General features: G+C 48.7%; 1 protein-coding gene across 1 annotated transcript; it reads left to right on the top strand.

The window, feature by feature from the left end:
• Window positions 1-881: 881 nt before the first annotated feature.
• LOC144130427 (uncharacterized) lies at window positions 882-13,150 on the top strand. Its single transcript, XM_077664348.1, has 6 exons — window positions 882-1,358; window positions 4,656-5,080; window positions 6,244-6,633; window positions 7,693-8,657; window positions 10,500-10,868; window positions 12,446-13,150. Exons 1-6 carry the CDS (start codon window positions 961-963, stop codon window positions 12,857-12,859), a joined length of 2,961 nt encoding a protein of 986 aa, XP_077520474.1. The 5' UTR covers window positions 882-960; the 3' UTR covers window positions 12,860-13,150.
• Window positions 13,151-13,951: the final 801 nt, after the last annotated feature.

Genomic DNA, 13,951 nt, shown 5'->3' on the forward strand with positions numbered 1-13,951 from the left:
GAAAATGCGTGAATTCCGGCTCAGTGTAGAGACACTCCGTTAGTTGGCTGCGTGGTTAAAAAAGCTGAAAAAGAAGCTGAGCGTATACCCATGGCACACGCTCAGTGAGAGTGTGACGGGTCAGTGACACATCCCGTCCTGAATATCAGCCTGCTGGCGATTTCCAGGTTTCAGCGGTTCCAACACATATCAGCCAGGTTACGAGATTCCTTACTAAATACCACTGATTATCAGCACTTAACATATAAGGGGAACGTCCAGTCGTGTAAAACTAGGCTGTGCGAGGTAGCAATGACGCGGTTGCGGTGCAGTATTCCCAGTTTGAATTCATATCTATGCAGGTGTGGGTTGACCCCGACAAACTTATGTGACGCATGCGGGGAGGTTGAATCTGGAGACAATTTTCTCCTCTACTGTCCAAAGTTTGCACTTCAGAGAAAGATTTACCTGGAGGTCCCCCTCTCCAGGTTAGGGCTCCCGTTATCTCTGCCGTGTTATTATCGTTTGGTGCGAGCGCCAAATGATTTGCATTGGGTTCAATTTGTGGGATTCTCCATGATTACAGAATTGCAACTGGTAGGTTGATTTGATAATTCTTTTAATAGTCTTCGAGCTCTTCTTTTTGCACCAAAATTCTGTCTGTTATTTAACTTTAAATATTCTTCTGTCGTTTTTATTGATACGTTTTTCTAAATTCACGCTTGGAGCCAAAATTTTGTCGTAATCTCCCATGTAAATTTCTTCGTTTATTCCACAACACCTTGGTCAATCCCCCCGCGTGGGTATGTGCCATGTTTATTGAGGTAAAGTAGAAGAAGCCAATGGCACGAGCGCACGAGGACACGCAGAAGAAGATCACGCTGCGTTCTGACGGCCGCTCTTCTTAGTGCTCCGCTTTCTGCAGCTTTTCCCATTCTTCAATCCTGCTTCTGTCCGTTGGCGAAAGGTCCCGGGCAGCCAATGGACCCTGGCACCAACCCTCAGGGAAAACAGCAACACGGCCCGATCAAGGAATCGAGGCAGAAGCGCCGGAGGTCTTCGCGACCCAAGCGCAGCAAGCAGCCCACCACGCCTTCCAGTTCCAATGAGCCGCCGGCAGCCAACACCGCCGTTCGAGGCGGATGTACCGAGTCACCGGCGCTTGCACCTCTACCCGGGGCTTGCAGTGCGAGTGCTTCCGGTGGTGCCCCCTCTCAGCCTTCCGAACAGAGCAAGCCGACACCTAGACGCTCCACTAAGTCCGGCTCTTCAGGCACGGCGGCTGTCCCGGCTTCTGCTGGGCTACCGGCGCTTCCTGCGCATGCTGCCAAAGCTGCTACAGTGCTGAACAAGTCCAAGCCAAACCTCGATGCCTCCAGGTCAGTGATGTTTAACAATCGCTGCTGCGTAAGAGATTTCCCTCGTACGTCTTAACCAAAATTTCCCCGTTGCCCATGTTCTGGTGGTTGTGGCACTTCGTGGCGATGTCGGCGAAGCATTACTAGTTGGCAGCTGTGACTGATTAGGCTTCGGACCTTCGGTGTTCCCCGTAGATAGCTGGAGCTACACAGATACGTCTTGGCGGCATCCCCTTGAATCGGGACAGTGGCCACTGCCACCTTGTCTAATAAATTAAAACGGCCGTTGCGAGACATCTGGTGTTCACAGAGACGGACACGACATCCTACTAACATGTCTCGGAGAGAGCTGATCGGCTCTAGGAGCACCAGCTTATGGTGCGAGATCTATGTCTTCTGAAGGTGCTATAGCTAATCAACATGCTTGTAGGGACTAAGTCATTAAAGGAACACTAAGGAGGAAATATTCTTCAGGCTAGAATGAAAGGGTACTGACACATGAGAGCAAATATGTAATTCTTACGCAAAACAACGCTTTTATACGCCAGAAAATTGCGTGAAAGCGAAGTGCACGTGGCGTGGCCACATGAATACTTGTGCAGCAGCGACGAGTGACGTACTCATGAGCGAAAGCCCTTTCGCCGTCTCGATATCCAATTAGTATCGATATACGAGGAAATAAGCGCGGCGAGAATTGCCGGCAGTGCGCAGGGTCTCGTAATTAGAACAGCGCAAAACAGACGACGGAGAGAACGGTTAGCCTCAAACACTAGCTTTGTATCGTCGCCTCGCTCCTGCGCACTAAGGCTTCGTGTAGACCTTGCACACAGCAAGTTCAAAAACGGAAGCTGTCACCGGCAATCATGCAGCGTGTGCTTGTTACTTGGCCGCTGGAGCGATTTCATTCTTTCTTTAGCCGTGGAACCTGCTACCCTGTGCAGGCTGCGGACGTGATGAAATTGAAAAGTGCTAGTCTCTTTTGCTAGGCTCCTTGTGCTAGTCTCTCTTGTCTAGTCTTTTGTGCTAGTCTCTCTTGAAAAGTGCTAGTACGCCCTCATGACGACAAGCGGTGAAGAGCTTTGGAAGGGCATTTTCTTGCATATTTTCTGTGCATTGGAAAGATGAATATGCTTTTTGGTGTGCTCACAAATATTTGATATGTACCAGATGCATGCACCATTGCCTCTCATTTATCTCATTAAAGAAAACAAACTTACCCGCGCGGGTCACCATGCACGCAATACCTGAGGCGCGAGGGAAGGTTTTTCACTAGAAAAATGCTCAACCAGCTCATGCCTGTTCGGCACGACAGCTGTAGCCGGTAGGCAGCAGACTATTGTCGGGCGTAACGTATCGTTATTCATTTCCGCTTGTAACCTACATGAAGCAATTCATGCACGTGAGCGACTTCCGCAGAACAAAACACATGGGTTGCCTGCGATCTCGTTTACTGCTTAGTTAGAAAATCGCGATAATCGACATTGCGGCGCGCCGTTTGATGTAAAATGCGTGTGCAGGTTTCAGTCCGATATGGTGTCGAATGAATACGTCAAAGCGCCGCACTTGCTTGCATGATCTTGACGATCCCTCTAAGCTTATGTGTACTCTTCACGGCAGCACACAGTGCTCTGAAGACCGCACGCTCGCGTTATCGTCGCCCATGTGTACATGACTGAGCGCGATCAGTAATTTGTTCGGTAGTCTGCGGCTGCCCTCGATAACCGCACGTAGTTTCTTTAGCACCCATATAGATTGCAACGAGATGAATACGCATGAAATGCAGCAGAGCCCGATCTAAATAGTGGTGGCGGATGCGTCATGCATTTGTAGGTTGCCGCCGTGACCACGGATATGTTGGTTTTGTTTTTGATTTCCGGCCGCGTTTCGGGTCTTTGAAAGTGGTGTCTCTGATTGGAACGGACTACGAACACGTCATAGAAATGGCTTCATGAAATTTCATTTTTTGCAGGCACTGTGAATGCGTGATTGTTTCTGGACTTCCATTTACGGTGTTCTCAGCAACGCGGCTACCTTTCCGCGAAGCAAAAACGTCTCTAGTGTTCCCGAGGAATAACCTATCCGCCTTGCCGAGTTTGATATTTCGCTTTAGTGTTCCTTGAAACAAAGGTTGTTCAAAGCTCAAATATAGTTCATCCGCATCTCATCGTCCGTGCGCCGAGAAACAGTATTAGCCTTACAAGGCGAGTACTACATGATCTTGTGGCTGCTCAAAGCCGGAACCTAGGTTTGATTTGGTTTGCTTTTATAAGATTTAACGTCCCAAAGCGACTGAGTTCGCGAGTAACGCCGTAGTAGACGGTTCTGGATGATTTAGACTACACGGGGCTCCTTAACGGGCACTGAGATAGCACAGTTCACGAGCCTCTAGCATTTCGCGTCTATCCCAATACGACCGTAGCGGACGGGATTAAACACGCGCATTGCGGATCCGCAGCCGAGCACCATAACCACTGAGACGTCGCGGCGGCTCCACAACCAAGCTTTTAGCGCAAATATCGTATTTACTGGCATAATGGACGCACTTTTTCCGCAGCAGACTAAAAATATGGAGGTGAATTCATAATAGCGGTAAAATATTTTTTTTATCCGGTAAAAAGACAGAAAATGTAGGCTGGTGGAAGAGATAATTGATCTCGCATGGTTGATCTTTCAAGAAAAAAAAAACATGATTTCGCATGGCCTCAATGCTCGCTGGCATTGCCAACAGCTTTTATCTTAAGCATGTTCATATTTTTTGCGCAGTGGCCCATATGTAATCCAAACAGAGCCGAAGTAGCGTTCACTTAAGCTCTCTTCAATGATCCAGCGCCAAACATACCTTGAACACATTGTTTCTATACTTAATAGTACAGGTTGCACAGAAAATCGATTGTTGCCACCCATGCTTTCTATTTGTTCTCCGATTCTAGGCGGAACATAATTATTGGCTATTCCTGGCATAAGGTGAGGAATGGTGGACTTGACAAAGGGTAGAGTGGCCGTTACATTACCACTTAGATTTCAGCGTTCGATAAAAGGGCGCCTGCTATCATTCGCTGTCGTTATCAGCCGACTGCGTGCCAAAAGAAAGGGTGCGTCGATTTGGCGAGGAAAGCGAGATTGCACTTTTTGAGCGCAAAGTAGGGGTGTGTGCATTTTGCGAGTAAATACGTCATCATGCCCCATCACACAATAGTGGATTGTAAGTCATTCCTTATTGCCTCGAAGGAACTTGTACATATACTCTACCACAGATCAGACAGTATATGAGAAAAACACTAGACTTCTTTTCTTGAGTGCGCGTTGTGTGTCTTGCAGGTCTAAACCATGCGACATGGACGCCTTCTTGGGCGGAACGCACAAGACAGCAAAGACGTCGCCTGCTGCTGGCGTAAAAGCAGCTACCGGCACCGAAAAATGTCTCGACCAGCCCGCTGCGCCAACAGTTCCGGATTCCAAGGTAGCGGCCAGACCATACGTCGGTGGCGCAGCCGCTACAGACGCACCAGTCCCGGTTTGCCGCCTTCCACCAGGGGCCCCTCAACCTACGGTGCAGCCGACTAGCCCGAAGCAGGCCGGCAGTCGGCCGCGCCGGAAGTCGAAGGCGCCCTCAGCTGCTAAGAACCGAAACGTGGACATCGACAACAGGTTTTCGGCCGAGGAAAGCTTCACGCCTGCGTCGTCCCGGGATGCAGCCATGAAGAAGAGCAACGTGGTCTCGTCGTCTCACTGGTCCTTCTACCGTGAGTTAACAGGTCTGCTCTGCTACTGTTTAAGGACAGAAACAGCAGCCTATGGTATGCTCTATAAGCGGGGATTGCTGTGCCGAAGGAAGAGTAGTACGTCATTGCTACTTGACAACTCTAGCACTTCACTATGCTGATACGGGTTTCCTTGTAGGCAGACCACTGCCGTGCTAACCTACAGGCCAAAGAGAAAATGCCGGTGTGAGTCACGCGATTGAGTCACAGCTTTTCAGGGCATGGGAATGCACCGCTTTGGGCCCAGGAAAACATGGGGGCAGGCGAAGTGGATGGTTGTTCATCTGACTTGTTTCGTGTTCTCAAATACAGTTTAGTCCCGTCCAGGCAGTAAGAAATGTGTATGTACGGAGAGAGAGAGGAATATGAAAATTGCTTCCTCCATTTGTTACAATTCTGCGAAGGCCGGCGTCGTAGAGGACGAGAAAAACAGCAAGAAAAGACATGTTCTTTGCTTATGATACCGAATTGCAAAACCTACTGCATATGAGATCAACTCATCCGTTGTCATGACTTATTGTGTCCAGCTCCCTTGACCGTGGCTAGGGGGCCATCCCCACTACTTTCTGAAAGAGAAAGACGTTACTTAAAGAAGAACATAAGTTTTGAACTTAAACATCGAGGGAAGAATTATGGTATAGGGACCCAGATGAAACAATAAGGAGAGGGATATTTCACTAGAAGGTGCAGTATCATGAACAACCTTTACGCCACGGTTCGGCGCTCATAAGCGGCACTCAGCAAAGCCGCTTTGAAATTTTGCAGTTTTCGTGCCCGGCACAGGTGGTTGCAATTCTCCGGTAGCGTATTATATATCATCCACTATTATTTGCGATGTGGGACACGGTCACGGGATGTGCTACAATATGTTCTTTTTAAGAAACAATGGTAATGCGTACAGAAGACATACGAATAGTCATACGAATAGGCACACGAACAGCAACGAATGTCGAAGAAAATGACTGACCCTCCAGATCGTAACGCTTGTTAGTGTACCTCTTTTTTGGTGCCCATAGGCTTTCCTTTCACATAAAAATGCGCAATTGCCCCCAGGATTTCGTTCCCTCCATTTGAGTGAACCCGATGCCCGCGATTTCCCACGGCTTTCATTGCTGAAATAAGCCTGACCACGACTTCAACCGCAGCCATGAACCTGACTTTCGTCACTGAGATTAACTGCATGGAGGAGCGCTACCTGTACGTGGTCGTGGCAGGGGTACTGGCGGTCGTGTTCGCGCTGGCCGTGGTTACTCTGCTGCTGGTGCTCTCAAGCAAGCCTTCCAAGCAGTATGGGATGTGCGATACGGCTGAGTGCATGGAAGCCCGCGACTACTTAGACCGGCTGCTCAACACCAACAAGGACGCATGCAGCAATTTCTACGGTTACGTGTGCGACTCATGGATGGATCGTGCCACTGACCAGGACGGGCCCAGTAGCTTCCTCGGGGACAGCGTGGCTGACTCTATCGCCACGATCAGCAGCCGTCTACTCGCCCAGGACGTCCAGCCGGAAAGAGAGGAGCCGGAGGCTAAATGTAAATGTTGTAAAGAAACTCCGTTTACATTGCTTTCATATAGGTACCGCCTGTCCAGGATGCCAGCGTTAGCTTAGTAAACAGGGTCGATCAGTGTTCTGCGCTCATCTCTCTTATCTTCTCAGAGTGAAGAGAGCACTTCGCACAGTGAAAGGGTAGCGATTGATTACCTATAGTAGCCTTCAGTGCTTTGGACATAACTGAACGTGAAGTGTTCTAATTCATTCATTAACGCTTTTGTTCGAAGGAGGCTATAATGTGAGCCTGGAAGCTCGGATGGTATGAAATTTACCGCTTGGAGAGGATGCGCCCCACAGTGCCACTAAAGACATATAAGGCATTGTTCAATATTTAAGGTAATCATGCAAAGAATAGATTTTGAACAAAAGAAAAACTCATTAGCATCCACCAAAGCGCAGACGTACGGCTACAATCGCAAGCTACACAGCCTACACAGTGGCCCCGTTGTTCAGGAGAAAGTCCTCCTTGTCCGAGGATCGAAATCGGGACCACAACTTGTGTGGGGCAGCCGCTGTACAGACTAAGATAACGAGGACGGATAGCAGATGGCAGGTTCAGATCGAACGGCTCAAGAGCTCGAAGTGGGCAAGGGTTTAGGCACATAGGGAGAACACCGAACGTGGAGCAGTTTCTTGTTTGTCCTAAATAAACTGAACGAATCCGTTGCCTATGAAATCTCCTAAAAAGTTGTGAATTTTTAGTAATTACAAAAGCCCGTGGAGTTGAACAAATATTTAAAACTTCATGATGGGTATTACAAGCATTGCATACGGTGAATACGCTGAAAATGCAATGTTTTACAGTGCATAGGCTTAATGATGCAACAATAGATTAATTCAGCATATAGATTTCCTCATCGTTGACAACCTAACTGTGCTCAGCCCAATCTGTTCTTATTGGTGATGTTGACCATGAATACATGAGACAGCGGATATCCACCAGGAAAATGGTAAGGGTCAGTCTTAACGAACATCAAGCAGCAGATCTTCAAAAGTGCTAGTGTACGAAGTAAATTATGCGTTAATCATGGTTATGCAGCGCCCCCTAACAGCGAGAAAGGTGCGGAAGATGCAAGAGTGTTGGCCGCGCTCTACCAGAGGTGCCATAGGTACGTCTTGGAGGAGGCCACGGGCGCGTCGTTCAAGACGACGCTGACGTGGATGCGTGAACGCCTCAACTGGACGATGATTCGCGCCGCTCGCACCTACCGCGATCTCGTGGGGCTCATCGCGCGCACGTCGCTACTGGCGGGATTCCACACGGTCTTCTCTCTCGACCTTCTCAGCGACAATGGCAAAACAGTGCTGCGGCTGTCCTCCGGAAAGTCGTTGCTCGGCAAGCTGGCGATGTGGGAAAATCGGGCAGAGCTCGAGAGCCACCTACAACGCGTAGTGGAAGACTCCGACGAGCGTGCGTTGATTGTAAGCCTCGACGAGCTTATCGCGGCCGACCTGGATTTTGTCGACCGCATCGCGTTGGAAGATGAAAGCCTGCCGCTGCCCGCACTGCTCGAGAATCTTGTGCCGGGTGTGACCACTAGCGACTGGATGGTCGCCTTGAACCTAGTGGTTAGTCCGGGCGAAGAAACCATGCGTGCTTCGGACACATCCTTCGCATCCGGGGCAGACAGCGTCCGAAGCGCCTTCAGCAAGATACACAACCATAGCAGTGTGAGCGAGGCTGCATTGTACCTGGCGTCACACCTGGACTCTGACTTGCTTTCCTTGGAGCTGGCCAGAGAGCACGCCGCGTCGCATCCTTCAAAGACTGACCATTTCTGCCTCGACCTGGCACGGGCGTGCTTTGGGTACGCCTGGCCGGACCTTTTCGCGGGATTGCTTGACTCGGACCACAGCGCCCAAACACTTTACACGATGTTCAACGAACTGAAGGAGGCATCCCGTGGCTCAGCCTTTTTTAGATGGTTGCCGGAGAGCACCTGGGACGACGCTATAGAAGAGATAGACAAGGAGGCGCTTATCTTCGTTGCCGACGACTCTAAAGTAAGTTCATTTTACATTCCTGGAGGTGATTCATTAAATAGTTTTTGCCTCAAAAACAGGCGCTCAATAGCAGAAGAAAGCAGTCATCTGTAACAGTGACTTTTCTAGAGCTGGCTTGTCACTCTCTGTGCGCATAATAAAATAAAAAGAAATAGCTTTTCTTTCCGAGTCGCAAGCCACTATACCACAGCTGCGGTAACCTTGTTGCCCACGCAGCAAGCAATATATATATATATATAGAAAAAAACCGCATTGTTGAATTTTTTATAGAATTTCACTCTGAACCTGCAGTAATTAAGCATGAAGCGCCCTTGCGATTGTATTTAGGTATTACTTGTTTCTTTTTTTATTTTTCACCGTGGTTTCTCTAGATTTTCAGAAGAATGTTTTCAAAACATACAATGCACCTCGTTCGACATTACAGTTTCCACAAAAAGGTGTATTTCGCTTCTAGTGGTGTGTAAGCATAACCTTAGTATCCTGATATATGCCCAGCTTCTCCTATCACACCTTTCCTACGTAGTGTGGATTAAGGGGCCGTCCGTCCTCAAACATGAGAGAAATTCGTGTTTTAGCCAGTTTAACACCTGCTTTCCTGACTCAATATTATTCATCACATCGCTTCCAATAATACTGAAGGAGGGTAAAGGCGGTAGCTTTTCGTCATTCCAGATCGCACTTTTGTTCCCTCCTGTCCTGACAACTTTCATCGCTTGCGCGGGCACTCAGATGCCAACCAAAGTACCGAACTGACTACTTCAAATTAATGTTCTGGAGGAGCTTTACTCTTTCACAGGGACTCAGGGCTAACGGTGCATCTGCTACTATCCGTCATTGCTGCCGCAGCTCTGCAAAAGGACGCTTTAAGCGCAAACCCGCGCTCTGCCAAAGCACGGGGAATAGTTCTGTTCCAAACAATCTGAGAATCTCTGTATACATGACTCGTTAAAATCGTTTTAAATAGGAAACATTGAGGACAGAGCTGAACGCACCAGAACAATGGGTACCAAAAGAAGTGATTATAATGCACACGGAGACATTCACGAGCAGTCACCTCTCATCTATGAAATAAAAGTAACATCCGGGGAATTGCGCTGTTTTGCTGGCATTGTAGGTCAGATATTTGTGGCAGTGCTTTTGTGGTCGAGCTACTTTGAGGTCTGCATTTTGCCTCTTTCGCACACAGTCACATAGCGATTTTAAAAAATGCTAAAATTTGTTGCCGTCGAGCAAGCGCCCTTGTCACACAAACATTCAACTTTGTGCTAGCGTAACACCGGCGTAATTACATGCTAATCGCGTCGGACGTGACTACCAGGCACTTTTAAATAGAACACCTGTTCTTTTTATATAGCCCGACAAGTTGATCGATGCATATTCGGAAGCGTGCAAACTTATGATATAAAAGAAAAGTGGTTAGAAAAGAATACTGCAGTAGCTACCTTTAGAAAAACTTAGAAAAAGAAACGCAGAATAGTTTTCCTACAGACCACATGCAGCTTGTTAGTGTACTATGCTGTTTGACCGTTAAACTCTCTTGTATACAATTTTTCCTGCTTGTTGAGCAACACTCGCTTCGCTTTCATTCCTGAAGCGGTAAAAGAGACAAGCGCAATGTATACCGTGTAGCTCTTAAATTTGGTATAAATATAGCTCTCACGCAGCGATTGCGTCCCGTTGTCTGATTAGGCTTGTTTTGGTGCTTTTTTACGAGATGCGAACGTAGACCCGTGCACGCAGAGCTGTTAATAATAAAGCTGAGTTATCCACTACTGTGCGCCTAAATGCCAGAAGAGTAGCTTCTTAATGTACACAAAAACCAACCTTTTGTTTCCCGTGCAGACTGCCAGCCGAAGTGAGCTCGACTACCCGTCGTTCTCCCGGTTCCTCATGGAGGTCGGCGGCGACTTTGTGCGCCTCTACTTGCGCATGGTGGAGCATGAGCACTCTCTGCGGCTGCGGCAGCCCCCGACGCGGCTGCAGCTTCTGCTAGTGCGGCTCGAGCAGCGTTCTCAGCTGGCGCACTCGGCCTCCCAAGGGTCTGTACTTGTGCCCACGATTTTTCAGCGGCCGCCGCTGCTTTATTCGACTGGCGTCCCTGCATACTTCAACTACGGCACCGTTGGGGCGCTTCTGGCCGCGGCCATCCTGGAGATCATCGCGCCTTCAGCTGCTGCTGGCTCGAATCAGCAGCAGAAGTTACCGGGCGAGGTAATGTGGTCTGCTCATTTCGGCATGTAATTTTAACGCTATGGCTCTCAAGACCCCGTTGTCGATCAAATCCGGTGTCGGCGTTGTCGGCGCCGGTTTCGTGAGTGAATATCACGAGCATGACTCTGGCAGGTGGTGCCCAGAGAGCAACCTAGGAGGCAAGTGGGCCACCTAGGTCACGTGACCTTGCAGCGCCATCACAACCTGCCCACTGCGGCAGGTGGCATCTAAATGATTGGTCGCTCAGGTAGAGCAACCTGGCCAGCACAAGGCCCACCGTTGGGAGCACCTGCCTTCGCAGGGTAATGGCGCATCTCTCATCCCCTGCACCATTGCGCCAGGAGGGGTATGAGGACTCCCAGGGATGTATGAATGTAGAGAAAGACCTTCTGCATATGTGGCATATTGGAATATATTCGGGAATTAACCAATACGCTTTCGCGTCTTAACCTCAAGGCGGAACTGAAGTGTCCCGTTCAGGTTTTATGCTAAGGATGCATAAAAAATATACGCCTTCCACTCTGGCCTATAGGAGACCATCAGTGCCCAGGGGCTGCAGCAACTGTAAAAATGCGCCTCTAAAACCCCGTGTCGTTGACTCGTTTGCCGCTGAATTGGGCCGTGACAAACCTGATACCATATTCTGAATGATTAGAGGAGTGAGTTTCAGTGTTAACATTCTTAAACTAGGTCCTGTCAACGTAGTTCAATTATCTAACGCACGCCATTTGTGGCATCTGCATTGTGCAGAAGCTTATGCCTATGAACGCAAGCACATGGCATGGGAAAACACTACTCGTTCGCCTAACAATGCTTCCTTCTTTCGCTGTGCTGGGTGTTATAGCGCTGCGATTGACACAACAAACAGCACTGCGGTTTGCTTGTGGATATCTTGCCACAGACTGGAAGTTGTATAAATGAACAAATGAGAGCGCACCGAGCGGTTGGATGGCGGCGGTGGTTTGACGGTGGACTGTAAAAAGTGCAAAAAATATCGGCCGTCTCACCTCGCGAGCTCTGCGATTGCAGGTGCACCTGCAGGTGCGATTGCAGGTGCACCATAGGACTAAATCAGTGGAGGAGAGGTTAATTAAGGCATTCCAGATTGTCATTTTAGGCGCCGTGTGTGTCAGCGGACCGTCCCTGGCACTTGATAAAAAAGATTGTCTGCACAAGCATACGCATGAGGAGGCGTTGGCTATGAGCACATCTGTCATCAATGACGCTGGACCTGCAAGCGCTTGGTCGATTGCGTAAGTGTCATGTTGGCTTGAGGACGAGATTCGCTTGTAGTTAAGCGGCGGTCCTTTCGTTTCGTTTCCTATTTCCTTTTTGCGCCGATCAATTGGCTAGTCACCAGAATTTAAAAATCCAACAATAAAAACACCTCCTTTTCCTGCACACTTTTGTGTGTATTTCACCATGGATTGGTTTCTTCCCTTGTGCAGAGGCTCACAAAAAGTGAAACTTTCCTACAATACAGAAGCAGTCGTAGCTTCTCATGCGAGCGTCCTTGAATAATGGTGTATTGATTTCGTAATTTGATTTCATCTGAACCCTGCGTTCACTGCCTGCAGCACAACGACACCCGGTGGACACCGGCGGCGCTACGCAGGTACAATAGTAGCATCCGCTGTCTGCAACGCCTCTACCGGCGACTCGGGCTGCAGACTGAACTGGGCGGGAACGAAGAGGAACAGCGCCGCGCCATGTTTCTGGGGGCGCACGGTCTGCGGCTCGCCTACGACACTCTGGCTACGATCTTCAGGCGCACCGCGGTCAACTCGGACGCCTTCAGCGCCCTCTGGCCGGACGCGCAGGTGGTCTTCTTCACGCGGTACTGCTTGCTTTGGTGCAACTCCGACCAGCGGCCCAACCCACTGTCGCCCCGCGGCAACTGTCTGCTGGCGCTCCACAATATGCCCGAATTCGACAATGCATTTGAATGCTCCGAGCGGAGCGGTTATGTCTCTGACAACTGTGTGCTGTGATGAGAAGTATTAGGCTGAGTACGTTTCAGAACCGTCTATGTTAAATTTGATGATCCTTTATCATTCCTCACCTGCTTAGACATACTGCTACAGGGAAGTTAGGCAGCAGTGGTTACGTAATGTGCCCGAGTTAAATAGGTTACGACTGCTTATGCGCGGAGATACTTTCGTGTTTTGTTTGTACTTTTATTGTAAAGCGCTACGATAACACGCGGCACACACAATAGTTGTAGGCTGAGACGGCAGGAACGACATTGCTGCGACTCGTTCTGGGTTTTCAGCTGAATTCAAAGAGGAAGCTTCGTTTTATATTTTTAAATATCTTTAATTCTGCTATTGAGCTGTATATTTCAAAGAGCAGTCATGTTTTTATTGAATAGGCTTATTGTATACCAATGTCCGTGACGCATTCTATGCTGCGATCTGCGCATTAGTCTTCAAGAACTTTTCGATGAGTAGCCGTGCCTTGCTGTGTCAGCTAATCTACGTCAAGCATTAATGTGCATTCTACCTTTTCACTTGTTTCTCTGTTATGCGATTCTTATTTGCACTGCTCGATAATGTGGCTAGCTAACTGCCACAAGCGGGTACTTGTTGTTACTTGCTTTCTGTATGTCTGTTTTGTCTGTTTAGTTATTCTTTCCCTGGAGTTGCAGTTTATGACTGCATGGTTGATTCTGCTGCTGAAAAGGAACTAAGGCGCATGTCTATCCAAGAAACTGTTCAACATCGCACTATTTGCTGCTTACCGCTGTGTTACATGAAGATTGCTTGTATCCACCAAAAATGTACTTGAAGAAATTACCAGACTGGTATGTGCCTGGAGCAAAAGAGTGAGCTGTGACACGCCGGCAAGTGGAATTTTAGAGCCACGCACGGCTGGCTCATTTTCCTCTACTGTGTTGTATGCTCACCTGCCATTTTTCAAGTTAGTACGGACCGATGCTGTACGATACAAAAAGTTCTGCACTCAACAAAAATACAAAACATCAGGCAAGGTGGCCACTGCACTAAGCTTCGTCGTTCATTATACGTGCCGTCGTGCGCATGTAGTAGATTCCACCAGAAGGTGGTGACGCTGAGTAGCTGCGA

Source organism: Amblyomma americanum, chromosome 4 (genome assembly GCF_052857255.1).
Source record: "Amblyomma americanum isolate KBUSLIRL-KWMA chromosome 4, ASM5285725v1, whole genome shotgun sequence".
NCBI classification, from domain to species: Eukaryota; Metazoa; Arthropoda; class Arachnida; order Ixodida; family Ixodidae; genus Amblyomma; species Amblyomma americanum.

Bases quoted from the DNA above. Each gene is read 5' to 3' on its own strand.
- LOC144130427 (XM_077664348.1), top strand. From the start codon at position 961: ATGGACCCTGGCACCAACCCTCAGGGAAAACAGCAACACGGCCCGATC. The intron at 5,081-6,243 runs GTGAGTTAACAG...CTTCAACCGCAG, and splicing joins GTCTCACTGGTCCTTCTACC to CCATGAACCTGACTTTCGTC. The intron at 10,869-12,445 runs GTAATGTGGTCT...CACTGCCTGCAG, and splicing joins AGCAGAAGTTACCGGGCGAG to CACAACGACACCCGGTGGAC.